The 18,757-nt window shown below is 37.2% G+C and overlaps 1 protein-coding gene across 1 annotated transcript; it reads left to right on the forward strand.

Annotated features, from left to right (window-relative positions):
- The first annotated feature begins 199 nt into the window (after nucleotides 1–199).
- Nucleotides 200–14,699, forward strand: SKIL (SKI like proto-oncogene). Its single transcript, XM_026855108.1, has 6 exons — nucleotides 200–2,109; nucleotides 6,648–6,745; nucleotides 8,104–8,342; nucleotides 8,552–8,793; nucleotides 9,843–10,067; nucleotides 13,036–14,699. Exons 1-6 carry the CDS (start codon nucleotides 1,003–1,005, stop codon nucleotides 13,195–13,197), a joined length of 2,073 nt encoding a protein of 690 aa, XP_026710909.1. The 5' UTR covers nucleotides 200–1,002; the 3' UTR covers nucleotides 13,198–14,699.
- The last annotated feature ends 4,058 nt before the right edge of the window (nucleotides 14,700–18,757 follow it).

Here is an 18,757-nt window from a genome sequence, read left to right on the forward strand (position 1 = left end):
CCCCGCCCGCCCGCGGCTCGCCGGGCGGTGGATGCGGCGCTTCGGGAGCTGCCCGCCGCTGCCAGCTTCACCCGTCTGCCGGGGCTTGTCGCGGGGCTCACGGCTCTAAAGGAGAGCGCCCTGCTTTTCGTAATTCGTGGGGAAACGCATCCCTCCCCCGGCACAGCAAACTCACGGGTCGGCATTGCCTGGCACTGACCTCTTTCTCTTCTCGCAGGTTATCTGGAAAGACTCAGTGTTAGCACAAGACATGAATTTAGCCGGTGGCCTGGATCTTACCTCTATTACTAATAACTCGGGGTGGGAGAATTCTGACACGCACCAGTGACATCTGTGCGAAAGGTGACTCTCTAGGGACGTTCTGGGGCGGTCTGGAGCAGCCTTTAATTTGGGGATTTCTTGGTGAACTGCCATAGTAACTCTCACGGTGGTGGTGAAATCATAAAGTTGGCAGCGCAATAAAGCAAGCCCTTAAGATTGTGTCTGATCTCCGAGAACTGAAAGTGCTGAATAAAATTTTCATACGACTTAAAGCTGCATTTTGGATCGGTTGCGTTAAGATCCCCGTTCTTCAAACTGAGGCCGTTTTTCTATTTTAATATTTAAATAGAGACTTATTTGAAAAGACAGTCTATTTTTTAAAGGAAAAAAAAAAAAGGTCAAGGATGGACACTTGCATCAATGCATCATTTTTTACTAAATTACAAGACTACTTTGTAAAATAGTGGGTAGGCTATGAAGAAAAGCCTTTTGTATACATATTGCAGTGGGTTTTTATATTAGAAAACTGAAAAAACTATAAAACAAAAATTTGTGGGACCTCTCATTAATTTGATGGTATTACATGCAAAATGGGTTACAGTTGGAGGTTGAAGAAGTAACATTTTACTGAAAGGAGTGCAAAGCTCAGTGTAGTCAAGATCACTCAAAATTGGTTTTTATATGAACAAGCAGGAAAATGCACATTCAAGACTTAGTTAATTAAACTTCTGGTGTTTAGCAATGGAAAGCCCACAAATAAACTTCCCTCTAGGTCTAGTTTCAGACCAAAAAAGGAGTGGGATCCAAGAGGATGGAAGTCCTCCGTTAAAAAAAGCAATGACAGAAATGCATGTAAATAGCAAAGTACGAGTTGTAATAAATAAATTGCCAACAATAAAGAAGGAAAACTTGGACGAATATGACGAAACTGCTGTGGAGGCTGATGGGGAAACTGCCAAACCAAACAGTACTTCCCTATCTGAGCCTTTGAATTTAAATCCAGGTTTGAAGCACACGTTGGCACAGTTCCACCTAAGCAGCCAGAGTTCACTGGGTGGACCAGCAGCTTTTTCAGCTCGTTATTCCCAGGAAAGTATGTCACCCTCTGTCTTCTTGCCTCTTCCATCACCGCAAATACTTTCTGGTCCGCTGCTCATTCCTCCAGACAGCTCTACAGAACTCACCCAGACTATGCTGGAGGGGGAATCTATCTCCTGTTTCAAAGTCGGAGGAGAAAAGAGACTTTGCCTGCCTCAAGTGTTGAATTCAGTTCTTCGAGACTTTTCACTGCAACAGATCAATACAGTGTGTGACGAACTGTATATATACTGCTCGAGGTGCACTTCCGACCAGCTTCACATTCTGAAGGTTTTGGGAATTCTTCCATTTAACGCTCCGTCCTGTGGGCTAATCACACTGACCGATGCTCAGAGACTATGCAATGCTTTACTACGTCCTCGCACTTTTCCACAAAACGGCAATTTTCTCCCTGGTAAGAACACCTTGGCCCAGTTGAAAGAGACTGGGAGTGCCTTTGAAGTAGAGCATGAGTGCCTGGGCAAGTGCCAGGGGTTGTTTGCGCCTCAGTTCTACCTTGCACCGGATGACCCGTGTATCCAGTGTTTGGAGTGCTACGGGATGTTCTCGCCCCAGACGTTTGTGATGCATTCGCACAGATCCCCGGACAAGAGGACCTGCCACTGGGGATTTGAATCGGCCAAGTGGCACTGCTACCTGCACATTAACCAAAAATACTTAGGGACGTCAGAGGAGCGGGAGCTGAAGCATCTCTTGGAGGAAATGAAGGAGAAATTTAGCGAGAAAAATCAGAAAAAAACTCGGTCCAAAGTAAGTTCACCTACTCTTGTAAAACTCCCAAATCTCTGTCTGCTCACACGCAGATACTTGTTTTGGAAGCGCGTTGCTTGCCTTTTGTAAGTGAGAATGCTTGTCAAATCAAGCCTGAGTTAAATTTGTGAGAGAGCTTCACCATGGAAATATATTTCTCATCAAAAGGTGCAGTAATTTCTTTCCTCTTTGGGCTGCAAGTAACTTCACTTGAGCTGGTTTGGCTTTGTTGGTTCTTGTTCAGTTCTAAAGTATGCAGTCTCTGGAAAATTCAGAGCTATTGCAGAAATTCTCATTCTCCCATTTGACCTCTGAGTATGTTCTATGCGGTGTGTGTTGCAGCAGCTGAGCAAAGCAGAAAGGAGCTTGAAAATCAAGTATTGCAAATTAATTCTTCATTTGTTGTTTTTACTCCCGCACACACACGTGCGGTGTGTGGCAACCTGGCTTGCTAACCACCCAGCTCATGACTTTGCATGTAGGATAATGGTGCATTGATAAGTTGCTGTTTAGAAGCCCAAAGTCTTGCTTGTTCAGCAATAGCTCTCTGTTTAAACCAGTTGTATAAATATGCCAAAAAAGGGGGTTTTAAGCAGCCCAAGTAACGAGCTGTAGGCCGGTATCTTGACAATGGTTAATAATAGATGTTGTATTTTTTCCTAAAATACTGCTGCAAGTCTGTGCTGTGGTTCAAAAATACAGAGCTTATTTTTCCCTTAGAGAGCTGCTTCTTTAAATAATAAGCATCAGATAAATACTGAACATCATAGAAGTTTCCATTCATAGGAGGTACAATTTTTTTGATACAATTTGAACTAAAGCAGTTTTTAAATGGTTCCTACCCCACCATTATGTTTCTTTTCAGTGTATTTGGCATTTATATGTCTGTTTGGCTACTGGTTTGATTATATATCCATTTTGCTTGTTGGATGTTCTGTGCTGGATTTCAAAGTAGCAACAAGAGCAGGCCAGATGTTGAGCCCAAAAAGGTATATGCTGCAAGTTTTACCTTTCAGCATAAACTTCTGAAAAGTTCGTATTGCAGAAAGGCTTACTGTAGTAACAGGTATTGTTACAGTTATGAGAGCCTATAGTGAGGGATTTTAGCAGAAAATTTCCATGAAAGTCTACAGTGTGGCGTGTTCCCATGTGCTGAATTAGTTGAAGATGCAGGTGAGTTCATAGCACGGAGACTTTGCTTTTCATCTGATAAAGGCAGTCTTTGTTACCTACACTGGCATTGCAAGGATAAACTATAGTATGGTGGATGCATCAGTGGAAATAGTCTTCCATATTCATACCTGTCATACTGCTTCCCTTTTCACAGCAGCAGATTTCAGACCATGAGATCTTTCAGTTTCATGTGTACAGCTGAAAAAAACAGCTGAAAATAGCAGTTAACAGCAATTTGGGCTGGACTGGTGCCAGTGAAATACAAAAACTTTTAGAGTCTTCCCTTGCAGACCTGTATAGTTCTTTCTTACAGAGCAGCATATGAAATGAGAACGAAACTGTGAAAACTTGAACAAAGATAAAATGGTGGGGGAGGGTGCTTTTTTTGTTGTTGTTGTCTCATGGATATTCATCCGGGAAGTACAAAAGAGTATAAGAGTTTAGTAATAGGGGATTGTTGGAGCACAGCCTCTGTTTTCTTGTCCTGGGGAAGCTTGGGCTGCTTCTGTCATCTTTTTCCCTCAGTGGTGTGAGAGAGGTGTTAGGTTCAACGTGTAGACATTACCTTTTCTTATGCTCCTAGGGAAATTTATTTTCAGGATTTTCCATTTGTTTCTTACAGCCTTTGCCGAGTCAGTCCTCGGAAGCTCTGGCATATCTTTGAGGTTATCTTGGAGGGCCCACGAAGAACACTTGTCCTTGGCTAGGTGTTAGTCCATCCAGTAATAATAAATGATGAATTAAATCCCATAGTTTTTAGAGCATCCTAGATCCTGTGCCTCGCCTTTTTCCTTAGCATTTCACTCTGAGTTCATTCACCTCGCAGTGCAAATTCACTTTTGCTTTCAGTATTTTAAGAGCAGATGATGTACTCCCAAGGTTAATTCTTTTCTGTTCCTTCTGCTAGTAAGAAAGCTGTAAGCTGTGTGTTTGATTGTCACCGAGTTTCTCATTTTCTGTTGCGTTCTAGACTGCAGTGTAACATCCACCTGCTCCTCATGGAACAGCTGTCACTAAGTCTGTGCTGATCTCTGCGCTGTCGGATCCTCGTTCCCTTTGACTTTGTGATGGTTTCTGTAATTGCTCTGCACTAAAACTTTTCCTTCTTTCTCAGACTAATTCCTTGAGTTGGTCACCGTGTGTGTGGAAAAGCTCGCTATGTGGAGAGTTAACCTTTCTTCTGGGTAGTTTTGTAAATCCTGTCCATGCTAAAACTACTGGCTTAATGATTAGGCTGAAACCACTACTTAACTATATTTTTTTTTTCCTTAAAGCACAGCTTTGTACAACTATCTTAGAAGAAAAATCAGACATTTTTTGTGTAGCCCTTTCAAACAGTTTAGGTGGAAGTAATTCAGTTCAACTTGGATATATTGTGTTTACAGAATTACTTACCAGAATCTAAACGAAACAGATTGTTATGTAATGAAATGTACACATATAAATTGAAGTAGATGCTTTATCTCTATTTTATTAACCTAGATGATGAGGGAAGAATCACATTAGAAAAAGACTTCATGTTTATTTATGGCTACTGTTAATTTTATTTCCTAAGTAAAAATCTGAGTGATGTTATGAAATTCATTTGCAAAATGCACACTAATGGATATTCAGTAAAGTCAGTTTCCATTTGAAAGAGGTGGGAAGGTAAAAATCTGACCTAATAATTTGAAAGTAGGGATTACCTGATAGGTAATTTCATATGTAAATTTAAAATGTGAATTCTGAAACATGGACAAGATGTGACTCAGAAGTTAAAATCAGATTACTGTATACTAGCTGCCAGTATAAGTAGAAGAATATATGTACATTATTTAAATTGCTAGAATGATCAGAGTAAGTAGAAGAAATTTGACAAGTGTGAGGATGAGGCCATTTTTCTGGGGATTATTTGCTGTATTTCAAATCTTTATTATTTAAAGGCTTGGTTATGAATTCACTGTCCTGGAGTTCAGCTTACTTGCACCCTCCCTCCTTTCTATCTGTGTTGGAACTGATCTGAGGAACTGCAGGGGTGGAGTTTCATTTCTAGAGCTGAATTTAGGGAGCTGGAAGTTTTGACTAGAATATTGTAGGTGGGATTTGGTCTTTCTCATGGTCAAGTGGCATTTGATTTTGCAGACTTTGGTACAAGCCATGTGTGTGTAACTGGGTACTCTCTTAACTGCCAGAGATGAAGTTCTGTGACGGTTTATTTCAGGGTGTGTAAATATAAACTTTTCTGATACTGTATCTTCTACACAAGGAATTGTGAAGATGTTAGAATGAGATGAAGCTGTAGGTACTGTAGGGTGTATGCTCAGCAATAAAAACTGAGAAGGAGAAGGAAGGGGGTTTGGGCATCCAAGGTGGATGTTGTTTGGAGACTGACTGGGCATCAGTGTGCCTGTGGGAGGTGGTGAGCAACATCCTTTGCTTCACTTGAGGGTTTTTTTGTGTTCTTTCACCTATTAAACTGTCTTTCTCTTGACCTAGAAGCTTTCTTGCTTTTGCCACTATCCCCCTGGGGGTGATGGTGAGGGAGTGGCTGCGTAGGTGCTTGGCTGCTGGCTGGGGTCAACCAACCACACCTTACCCAAAAGCCCACTTCCCAAGACTGTTTTAATACAATGAAATTAAGAACCAATTTCTTAGTTATGAGTCTGGTTTAAATACATGACGAGACGAGACACCTTTCACTTGAAATTAATAGTAACTTTGCAGTGGCGCATGAAGTATCACCAGTAACTTTGACTAAAGAGTAATTCCAAAAATATTACTTGAGACAAACAGAACAAGAACTGTTACCCAAATACAGAACAACACACATTTTTTCCTTAAGATTATATATCCTGACGCATTTGAATTAATTTTGTTACTGCAAAGAGAATGGAGTTGTCATAAAACTTTGTGACAACTGAGAAAGTTCTGTGTCTGGAACACCAGTAATTGTTCCAATTTATTCAGTTTTTGTTTTGTAATAAAGTATCTGGTAGGTGCTTACTATGATGTGGATACTTTATTGGAGGACGCTCCTACAACCTTCTGAGAATCCTAGATTCTGCTTTCTATGTCTCCCATTTTTAGTATGCCTCCGGCAGAGTTCCAGAAACTCAGCAGAGCTTTTATATAGGTTTGTAAAGAGATTTTTTATTTTTTTTTAATTTCATTGCTACTTTTCCCATAATGGGAAAATGGAGACCGAAGAAACTTCTGTGGCTTGCATCACCCTGCATCTCTGCCAAAGACACCCTGTTTTGCACTACTCCAGTTTCTCTGGTGTGTATGTATTAATAGTGTAAATGCAGTTCCACAGAGGAGCATTTATGAAAATGTAAATAGCTTTTATCCATCTTCCAATTAGCAATTTACTTTTTTTCCTTTAGGCAGATTCACAGCAGAGCCTGGACTTATCGCAGTGGTATCCAGTTATAAAGCAAGAAGCAGAAACTGATCCTCAACCACCCTCCTTTTTCCATCCCAGGTAACTGAATTTTCTGTGTAGATCTATAAGCAGTGTATGTACAGGTATTTATATACTTTTGGCTATTTAAAAATAATTAAAACTGAAAAGATGAACTTGTAACATGGACTGTTAGGAAAATTCTCAGGGATAGCAGAGCAATAATTGAACCCTAACTTTTTATGCATTTCTTCATGTAAATATTAATGAACTGCTTGTGAGTGGTTTTTGGTGCAGGACTCAAGCTGTGATCTATGAGTGTTCTTCAGTAGGCAATACAATTGAAATGTAATTACAGTTTCCCTTTTCAGAGTAGAAATGACAGAAGGTAATTTTTAATCTTTCATATTATAATACAGTGCATGCATGTGGAAAGCTGCATAGGGCCTATTTACTATGAGTGCAACTTAATTTCCTTTCAAAAAAGACTTGTAAAAGGTGTTTGAAGGCTTTCTTCCACACCAGAGTAATGGGTACAGACGAATTGTCTGTCCAAGTGCGTTTCCTTAACACAGTACAGAGTTTGTCATCTACATCAACGAGGGAAACAGTTTTTCTTGTACCTCTTATCCTCATCCCCGTGTGGTTCTGCATTTACTGTAGATGGGTGAGATCAGACTCAAAGCAACACACACACGTGAAACTAGTTCCCACACAAACATGTGAATGGTGGAACTTCTGTGATGGGCCCCAAGTTTGCTGTTTCTGTCGGTGCCTTCCTTCAGAACTGGGAGAAAGGAAAGTATTGAAGATAGCAATGTTAACTCTGGCGCCATGACTCTGGTTCTCTTGGCACTGACCTTAACACATTTGGCAGTCTTTTCCCTCTGTACTAGACAAAAGCTGAGTGGTTAGGTTAGGGCAGTACAGAAGGAGTCCAGAAGTCCTGAAGCTCTGAAAATCCAGAGGGATCTCTCAGTGTATGTGGGGAAGAAGGTTCATCACTGGTGTCAGACACACCCCAGTGCTGTCAGTGCACAGCTTTGCTATTTAAAGAGTGATATGCTCATTCCCACTACACTGATCACTTCCCCCATCCTCCAATGCTAATATAAGGATTATGGAAATGCTAGAGAGTCTGGATTCAGGATTCTAATTTCACTCTTTGCATTTCAATGAAGATTTCATATGATTTTTTTTTTTAATCAGCCATGTTTGGAAAGTCCTCTTGTTTGATAGCCTCAAAACCTTATCTAGATACATCTACTCAGTATAGATTAAGTAAATCATTAGGATTTCCTTTGCATAGGAAAAATAAGGACATGCTTATTTTTCATTGAAGCCTTTAGAGTCTGAAATCACATTAAATTAAACTTACTGCTCTTTACCAGTCATCATTTATTATGCCTTACCTTTCATTCTTAATTTTACTGTTTCAGTTACTACCTTTATATGTGTGATAAAGTGGTTGCCCCAAATGTATCTCTTGCATCACAATATAAGGATGTTGCAAAAACAACAGTCAAAGCTTCAGAAGTAATTAATTCCTTACCTGGACAGTCAGAGAAGAAGCTCAGTAGTGGAAAGCACAAAAAAGCTGCCTCCTATCCAGAGCTTTCTCTTGAAGAACAGGAAAAAATTGACTTGAAAACTGGTGTGGAGCAACATAAACGTTTAGGTGAGTAGTGAAAATGACGTTGAAGTCTTTTCATTTTTTATACCATAAAATTTTGGAAAGCTCAACACTGAGCTAGTATTTTGTGATGTCACTTCAGTTTTCCAAAAATTCTTTTGACCTTTTTCTACAGTTTTCTTTGCATTTTTTTTTTTCCCTCTGGAAATTTAATTTTCTGTGATTATTATGCTGTGTTCTTTTTTCCTCTCTAGATCCACCCGTGTCAACTCGTTCTTCAAGAGGTGGAAAATCTGAACGTGTTTCTTCCAAAATCCCTAGGGACTCTAGCCGTTTTGAAGTAGGTAGTGATGTGCGAACCTTGTCCCCCACGCTCATGAAGGACATCAGTTGTGAAGATGACAAGGGAAGGATCATGGAAGAAGTAATGAAAACCTACATCAAACAGCAAGAAAAACTAAATACCATTTTGCGGAGGAAACAGCAGCTTCAAATGGTACAGTGCCAATCTGAGTGCATTTCAGCTTTGACACCAGTTAGCTGGTTGGTTCTAGAATCACTATCACATTCATTTAGAAACACCAAAACACACACATCATTGTCCCCCCCAGCGTGAATCCCGACACCAGCTCTTTAATATCCTTTATGCTCATTAGGTTCAAGTCCACTAATAACTGGTGTGTTTTCAGTTTGCAACTACTATGTTCAAACAGATGCTTCTTTTCTTTTATCCAAATTAAAACTACTTCTTGCACTTCAAAGTGTTTTCCAAACATTTAAGTATTTTGGCAAATACAGTTTAAGTCCTCTAAAATTTCTCAGTTTTCAGGCTTTTAAATCAATATGCTAGGAGTGGTCTTATCACTGCCCTGTATAAAAGAAGGATACCACCTTCCTATTTCTATTTGATAAGCCCTTGTTTTTAGGGGGATTTTATTAGTCTTTTTTAGTAATGGATGACATTAGAAGCTGGTGTTCGCTTACACTCATTTCTGTTTTCTGAATTAAGGTAAATACTGGTTTTGCTTCTTACATTCATATACCAGACCCAATATTTTATTGTAGTTTATTTAATGTTAAGCTATGAGCTCAGATAGGGCCCCAGAGCTGCTACTTTTAAGTTGTTCTGCTGTTGGAGGTAAAGCTTGTAGATAAGTTAAAAAAAATAAGACTTTAAAAAAATACCAAAATGCTAGTGGAAAAGGAAATCAAACACATATATTTCGGTTTTTGGTGATGCACTTCTTACATCTTCAAAGTATATTTTAGTAAATCAGTACTGCTGCTTTCTGTTGGAAGTTGTGAATCTGTTTCTGGAAGCTCCATGTACTTGCAAGTATAAACAATTTCTTAAAAATGAAAATGCTTACTGCAGAATTCCAGGCTGTCATTGATAAGTAGATAAATACCATTATCAGGCTGTTGTTATCAGTAGATAAATGTGCTCTTTTTCACCTCATTGTTTCCAGATACACATTTAAATTCAGTTTTTTACTTTTCTGATCTTTGAACCAAGGTGTATCTGATCCTGATTTTCCTTGACAGGAAGTGGAAATGTTAAGCAACTCTAAAGCTATGAAGGAGCTAACTGAGGAGCAGCAGAATTTACAAAAAGAACTTGAATGTTTGCAAACAGAGCATGCTCAAAGGATGGAAGAATTTTATTTTGAGCAGAGAGACTTAGAGAAGAAATTGGACCAAGTGATGAAGCAGAAGTGTAGTTGTGACTCCAATTTAGAAAAAGACAAAGAAGCTGAATATGCAGCACAGGTGAGAAGGGAAAGTTCATTTCAAATCAAACCATATTTGGTGTATCAGGAAATTGTGAAGCTATTGCTCAGCCACTTTAAGGTTTCATCTTCTCCATCTGTTCTGATACCATAGACAAACACCAAAACAGGTCACAGTGACAGCAGTATTTATTTCCTTGTTCCTTGATTGAAACTGAGGTAGAATGCAGCTCACAGGAACAAATTGTAGTATTTATGAAATACTGATCTTAAACATAAGGTCTGTTACATCCCCATTTAAAACAAATTGTGTTTTTAATGTACATAGGCTTGCCCATGTTTTGGAATTAAACATTCTCATCTTAGTTACAGAAATAAGCTATTCCTCTTTTTCTTCCTTTTATGTTAAAAAAAAAAAAGATCTGAACCTTTCAACCCTCTATTTGTCAGATTAATAGCATACCTTGCTTCTCTTTCTGTTTCTTTATGGTAGAATACTCTGCACTATTTGATGAGACCCCTTCTGTGCTCTACCAAAGCAGTTAATCAAGAGTTCTCTTGGAAATTAAAATCATATTTTTGTCTCTCATTCCTGCCTCTTGGGTTCATACATCAAAACCTGTGGAGGTTTTTTCTTTCACTTTCCTTTTAACTTTGACTGTTGCTTCTTTATGTTGGAGGTTATTCATGTCATTCCAGTGGGAAAAATATAGTTAATGACAAAGGAGCCTTGGAATGTCCCTTTTCAAAGTCATTGCAGTTCTGATTAAATGTATAGTGATGTCTTTTGTACTGTGTCACAGAAAACTAGTCTTGACAGGTTTTTTTAAGGTAAACAAAATCTAAAACTTAAGCTTGGTAAGGTTTTGTGGTCATTTGATCATAGCTGTGTATATTTCCTGTTCTCACTGTCTCAAACTAAGAAACAGGCAGTACTTGAGTGACAGGTTTTGGTATTTTGGGGGAGTAGGGCAGAGACTAGTATCATAAATCCTTCTCATGAATTTAATTTCATGACATCTCACTCTACAGATTCCTAGCCTTTGCTGCCAGAAATAATCCTCTCTGACTAAGGCCTGATTTACTAAACATCTGGTACAAGCCCTATTACTGCAAGTAACAACATGTTCTAATTTATTAAGATAATCATGTATAACATGTTTTATATGGCTTGTGTGGTTTACTTTAGAGGGTAAAAACCATAGATTGTTCCCCAAGCAGACTGGTTGATTCTTTTGAAGTTAGACTTTGAAAACTAAATATATCCCTTGCATGAAAATTTACTCTGTTATTACCTTTGTGGTAGAGCTGTTCACGACATATAATTTGAACCTTTTTCTCCATTTATCACATCTTACAATAGATTTTGGACCCTAGGTTCCAAGCAGTTGTCAGAAGTACCCAAGTTTAACAGAGGTCCTGGCAACAGGTAACTTCCCCAAGCTGTGTATGCAGCATTTAAGAAAAGCCTGGGCAGCAGTTGCCCAGGCTGCCCTTTCTGTCTGAGAACTGTGGACAGGGAGGAACCCTCTTTGTACATTAAACAAAATTAATAATTTGGGATTTGCAACTTGCTTAAATGTCTGTTCTTCTTTCTAGGCCTGTCTGAAGATGCACTAGGTATCTTCTCCCTCTTTTTGACTTCTTGATTGAATTTTGTGTTTTAATTGTTGCTTTACCCCGTCAATCCCAATAGGGCAGTATAACCAGTACTGGAATCTTTCCTTAGAGCTGGAAATCAAAACTCAACCAGGGATGTGCTTACGTAGTACGTGCTGCAACATGCAGGCAGTGAGCACTATTGTACTGCAACAGTGCCCTTAATCAAAGTGCTGGAGTCAGAAGACTTGCATTAATAGCCTCTTGCTGTCTAAGAACTGCTGAAATATTTCTGATTATACAAAGAACTCTTTAAATATTTCTGATTATGCAAGTGGAGATGAACATGATGTTTCCCTAAAACCAGCACAGCAGTTCCTTTCTCCTTCGTAGCAATTGGCCAACGCCTGTGATCCTGTATGCTCCTGCTTCTTTCATTCTCAAATCTTCCTCATTTTCAGTGAGATGTATGTATGCTCAGTGGTGATTTAAATCAGATAGATACCTATCATTATAAAGGCAGATTATTTTTTTTAGATTCAGTGAGGTCTTTTTGTAAGAAATAACTCCTTAAATCAATAGTAGAGAAGATAACTGGTTTCCAGTCTTCTCCCTGGTTTAACTGCTGGTAGTATATCTATAAGCAATTTGACAGTAACTTTTCCACACTTGAAAAAAAAACCATCAGATGTTTCCAGACCTCACTGTAAATAAGCTTTGATTACGCTCTACCGAGTCTTGCGTTTTACTAACTTCAAAGATGAAAAGATATTTAATTTCTGTGTTTAAACACAAAATACTTCACCAAAAAAATTGGACTTAGATTTATATTTGAACACACCCATAAATGCACAGGTGGTTATTGAAGATTTTCTGAATGTCATTTCTGGTAATTCTGTTTCATTTTTACTAAAGGGTATCAGAAAACAGTGTTGGTGGTTTTGTTTGTTCTAGAAATGCATTCAGGCTTTGAAATAAGTCATATTTTGTCAGGTAAGGGAAATGAACCTGGGAAATAAAAAAATGCTGTTTATTCTGGGCTTTGTGAAACGTCTGATGCAGACACAATCACAATCTTCCTGACAGGTTTATGTATTAAGACATGGTCTTGTGTGACAGTTCACATAAATACAATTTACATGTATTTAAAAATTAGGATTTCCCTTTTTTTTGTAAAATTGCGGGATGATGTTTATGCAACTTTGCATATTGATGTCATTTACTAATGGCGAAGTAGGTAACTACATAATTCTTGATAACCATAGAAGTTGAGCTGATAAATACTGGTGAACTGAAACATCTGATGCAGAGGGCAGTCATCAGTGGTATCTTGAAGTGAATAGCAGACATTTACAAATAAGTTTGCTAAAATTTGCTCTGCCTCTATGTCTTCCCTCTCTGTTTTACAGCTAGCAGAATTGCGACTGAGATTGGATCATGCAGAGGCAGATAGACAAGAGCTTCAGGATGAACTGAGACAAGAACGAGAGGCAAGGGAAAAGTTAGAGATGATGATAAAGGAATTGAAGCTACAGATCTTGAAATCTTCAAAAAATGGGAAAGGAAAATAAAATTGGAAGAGCAAACATGACTGCGTCCTTCAAACAGGGTGTTTTGGTTTTTAATGAATTGTGAGCAGTTTCTGTGTGATAAGAAAAAGTATTCTCTACAGATTTCTATTTCCCAGACAATTCCAGATGAAGATATACATATATATAAATAAATAGAGATAGGTATACATTTTTAGATTTTCCTAACCAATTAAAATCTGCATTTCTTTGTACTGGTGTTTTTCTCAAACAATGAAAAATACGAAACTCTTGATTTAGAGTGACCAGTTTGTCTATTTCTAATGCAGTCTTGAGGACTCTATACCTTTTAACATTGTCCGTTAAAATATATGTGGTGACCTTTATTTTGCTATCAATTGCACAACCAGTTGTAAAAGTACATGAAAACCATTCTGAATTCTTCAAGGTCAAAAATAGGTTGGGTTTCAGTGAGAATTATGTCTTCTCGAACTGGGGAAAGTAAAGGCAGCTTTTCATCTGTAAGGTAATACTCAAAATCGCCACAATGATAGATGATTGATCATCAAAAGTGATTTACCAGCATGAGTTTTTCCCATAATTTCATTGTGTGAAGTCAAGCTGATCTTTTCAGTATTTTCTATTTAACACCAGCATTTGCTTGTCATGCTGGAAGAAGAAAACATTAGGGGTTTTTTGTAAATTAAAAAATTTACAATTACAGTGGAATCCCTGAAAATGAAAAATTCACATATTTTCTTTTGTTCTGTATAGTAGGTGTGAAAGAAACATTAACAAAAGGCTTAAAGGTGGGGCTTTTCCTTCTAGAAACCGAGAAAGCTTGGTTTAACTGGCTTTCAGATACTAACGCTTTCAAGAAGCATTTATTAAAAAATATCTAGTCATTTCTTTAGTACCCTAAGCCTCCACGCTTTGACCTTCTTGCCAACTTGTGGATTTTTCTTCCATTTACATATAACAGGCCTTAACTGACATTGTGGTAATAGCTTAAAAAGTAAAATTCTGAGATACGGCACTTTGAAAAATCATTTTGATAGTCTCTGTATTTGAATGGCATGGTAATGTTACCATGGATTAAGAAATACAGCATGTTTGTTAAGCTATAACATTTGAAAATGTGTAATTGTACAGAATTACTGGTTTATGTATATATAATGTTTGAGTACTTCAGAAGTCTGGTTCCTAGTAGATTAAGCGCATGTCTACAAAGTTGGATGAAGAAATAATTTTTTTGCACTTCTCTCCAAAAAGTTTGATACAGTTGACAGATGTTAGCGGATTATGTCAGTGATTAGGAATATTTTAGTAGTTCTAGTATTTCACTACGTAATTTTAACCTGGGCTTTAGCTTCTGTTTTTGAGGTACTTAGGTTTATTATTTTCTTAATAATACATTTAATTTTGGATGGAACCACTAGTAAAAGCCTACATTGATTTTTTTTTTTTTTCTGAAGTAGTAGAACTGAAACTTTTGAGTTCTTCTTTGTTTCTCTTTTAGTGGTATAACAGGACTGAATATCACAGAGAAAGATAAAATTGCACATATCTTTGAATAAGGAATGAGGTGGTAAATGTCATGGAGTCACAGGATGATTCTTTTATAGCTGTGTACAATTTTCTTTATGAACTCTGTGTCATATTTACACTGACAATTAAATCAGGTTAGATGAAAAACTACCAAACAATTTCCTTTGTCAGTGTTGATCAGAAAAGAAGACCCAGATTACATTTTTCCCTTCTTCAACTCCATCTGCAAATTTTTGCTTTAAAAATAATGAAAAGGAAAAAGCCTGTCTTTGCAGCATGGTTTGGAAGGAAAGGTGCTGACTGTAAATGGTTCTGGTTGTATATGCAGCACTTGCTTTAAAAACAGAATGAATGTTTTATTGTGACAACCACCAAATACACAGCTGTAGGGAGAGTAGGCAAGAATGTTGATATAACTGTGATGGTTAGGGGAATGGAGCTTGAAGTAGTCCAACTTGATTGACAGAACCTGCATTGGGTTAGCTAGATGAACAAATAAGAAAACACCATCCTGGGAAACTGAAGAGTTTCATCTGGGTGTTATTAAAGGATCAGAAGATAGCGTTTCTAGTTGCTTTTCAGTATCAGTGTTTTGAACCAGACTTGTTCGATTGCCAGTGTAGATAAGGCCGTACAGACTCGTTTAATACAGCTGCAGTAACTAATTTACCACAGTATTTATAGCTTAGCTGTTGAATGTATGGAATCCTCATGGGATTATTATATTAGAATACTGTATATTCCGTTTCCATTTGGGTCTTGTCTCTGTTACGTGACTTCTGCTCGGATTTCCCCTCGTGCCACTGGTTGATTTTCAGCAGTGGCAGTTGCAGCAGAGTACTAGTATAGCCCGGGTTCCTCTGCCTCAACCAGCTGTTAACTGGCTTATGCTGTAGACTATTCAAATGCTGGTGGCCATAGTTTGTATTAATATTTTCACTGTTGCGAGAACTCAAGCAGCTATGAGAAGTTTTAGCGATTCCAGCTGCAGATAAGGCCTTCTAATCGTTCTAAAACATCTGGCTGAATAAGCTAATGGAACATTTATTAAAATGACTTTAAAAGTAGCTTTGTAAATATTCCATTTAGTTAATCTAAAGTTAGAATTCATTTTAAATTATTGTAATCCTCTTAAAATTCTTAAATATTACTTTCAGGCTCTTTACATAACAAATAATTTTCATATGTGTAGACTTAATTTTATACTGATTTTAAGTAATAATGTATACATAAATGTGCCATAGATTTTTGTGTGTTCACAGTCTTTGAAATATAGTTTTTTAGTAAATTGTAAATACTACCGTATCAGTTCTAGAACAAATATATGTTGACTTTTTTTCACTACCTTATGCTAGTTATATTGAATGGTTTATTTTACAGCCTAATATAGGAACTTGGAATGCACACTTAAGGGCCCTCACTTCAGTGCACACTTAATGGTAGAAACTAATTCTGTCATTAGGTCCTTGCTTTTAGCCATAGCATGCTTATTTTGTTTATTATTATTTGTTTTGCCTTCAGTTATTGCTTGCTAATCTTTCAGGCAGGAAGTCATTTTCCCAGATAGTTGTGACACAAAGCCTGTAGGAAAAAAAAGCCTAAAATTGTCCATAATTTTGAAAGTTGCATTATTAAATACCTAGACCAAGATCAGAGTTGCCTAGTGCACCTTTTGAAACAAAGTCAGTAGGATTCAAGGTGAATATCTAGTTTGCTCCTATACTTTTTTAAAAGAGAACTTTCACATGCTTTGTGTACTTCAGTCAACAAGAAAAAAAAATTGCTTAGAGTAAAACTCTTGTCATTATGGCAGTCTGAAAGCACCCTTGTTCGTGGTGTAGCCATGCATCCCTAAACAAAAGAGATTTTTACCAAATCTCCAAACTTAACTAAGTCTGTGTTTTAGTTTTTGTAAAGCGTATCGTTTAGTTTGAATATTTAGATAAATGTAGTTATGTTTCACATTCTTAAACTAATTTTATTCTATATTTAATATATTGATAGCTTAGGTGTAAAATCATTTGTATATAGTAAAGGCATAATGCAATTAGTGAAGTAGGAAAGGTTGAGTGGGAGCATAAAGCTACTGGTGGCCTGAAAAAATAAGTCTTGGCCCATATTTTAGAAGTCACAATGTTTTATTCATATATTCTTGTTTTATGTTGGGGGAGGGGATAGCTAGAATGTGTTATGAAATTTTTCGAAAACTTTCCTAGCATTAGTCATGAAGTTGGCCTTGAAATGTTGTCATGGTCAGCTTCCTAGAATTCACTTGTTTGTAGAGTATATATTTTGATTGTCAGTAAAGATAACAAGTTTGTATTTTTTCTGCACTTAATTCGTGTCATTTAATCCACACAACAGAGTTTTCTATAACCTGGCGAAGTCGACAAAAGACGTTAGTTACACCTACCTGTTAATCTGTGCTTGGAATACTTCAGTAATGTTATTTAAGATGTCAGTAGTAAGCAGCAGAAAGCTGCAAATTTCGGGTTTTGTTTTGCTCCTTACATTTGTAGTGTGAGTATTCATCAGTTTTCATTACAAAAAGTTTGTAGAATTTTGTTTGTTGCATATTTCTATTTCAAAAAGTCATCCATTTTTTTTTTTTTAGCTTTTGTGAAAGCTTTTATTGCTTACAAAATGCATGACAATTTTGGGGTGTGTCTCCATTACTTAGAAAATTTTTTTTTTTCAGGGTTAGTGATTCAGTTGGAAAATGTTTGAAAAATGAGTTTTAAGCACTTCATCAAGCACAGCAAACAAATGGTATAAAATTTTGCTATTTGAAAAAGGATTAAATGTAACAATATCAATCGATTTTTTTTTTCCTTCGAATATAGATACCTCACTTAAAGGAAAGCACAGCTGTATACTGTATTTAATTCTGGGAAATAATAAAAGGTTGGTCTAAAATATTTTGTTGCCATTATGTTGCTTTCTGTGATGGACAAAATCTGTTTTTGTGTTTTAATTCTCTCAAAAGTATTGATGTTGACATGCCAGTATAATTATCTCAAATTACAGAAAGTAGCTGCAAAGCCAGAGTCTGTGTTAGCTCAAGGCAACAGGTTGAATGACTATTCTGAAACCATAGTAAAATCCTGTGAAAAACGATCAGTGCATTCAACAATTTTTAATACTTTGCCAATGATGTACAGTCTTATTGTTAGAGTTGCTGTGGTTGCATTACATGACACACAAAACTGTCCTCTACCTCACGTGAGATTTAACAGATATTTTATATGGTTTTAGTAAACAAGATGCATCTATCTGGTCACTTAGTTTACAAATTTTGAATTATATTTATTGAAACATGACATACTGTGCTCTTAGCTTATACCTCAATTGTATTTTGTGCTGTTATCCATTTTCATGCCTTGTAAATACTTGTATAGATTGTGGATTCAAAAACAAATAAAGAACTGTAATGGCATAACGCTTGTCTTTGTAATATTTTTGAACACTGACTTCTAAACTTGACCTTTTGAAAGGTGATTAGTAACAGTGCTTTTCTGAGGAGGCTTGATCTACTTTGATTACAAAAAATTAAAACCTGATCACGCTGAAACTTGTTAAGCACAACTCCCACTGCCTGCAGCAGGTCCTCAGTTTTCTAAAGGACATTTTTAGCAAAATCTACAAGATCAATAGCCCTCCCTCACCATGAGCCCATTTCCTAAAGCTCTGTGAAGATACTGACACTAAGATTTCTGTGTATCTTGATAAAAACTTGGTATTTGTAGGTGTAAATACAACCGCTTGTGTATTTGGCACACTGTGGTGCACAGTTTTTGTTGCTACTTGACCACTCTTGAGTTGTTCACACCTCTCCTTAGCAGCTTAGTAATGAACAAGGTGAGAGTCACACATCACCATATAAAATGCTAAGATTTGTAAAAAAAGTCAGGAATGAGAATTACAGTTTGTTTGCTGATGGAAAAAAAGCCTAACAGAGACACTCTGGGGTTCTTTGTTGTTATAAATCACATGGTCATGTTGTGTAACTTTTTTGTCTACCATCAGGGGGCTTAAACAGCAGAAAATTCAGAAT

The sequence above is a fragment of the Athene cunicularia genome, assembly GCF_003259725.1.
Source record: "Athene cunicularia isolate RWA chromosome 9 unlocalized genomic scaffold, athCun1 chr9_part1, whole genome shotgun sequence".
NCBI classification, from domain to species: Eukaryota; Metazoa; Chordata; class Aves; order Strigiformes; family Strigidae; genus Athene; species Athene cunicularia.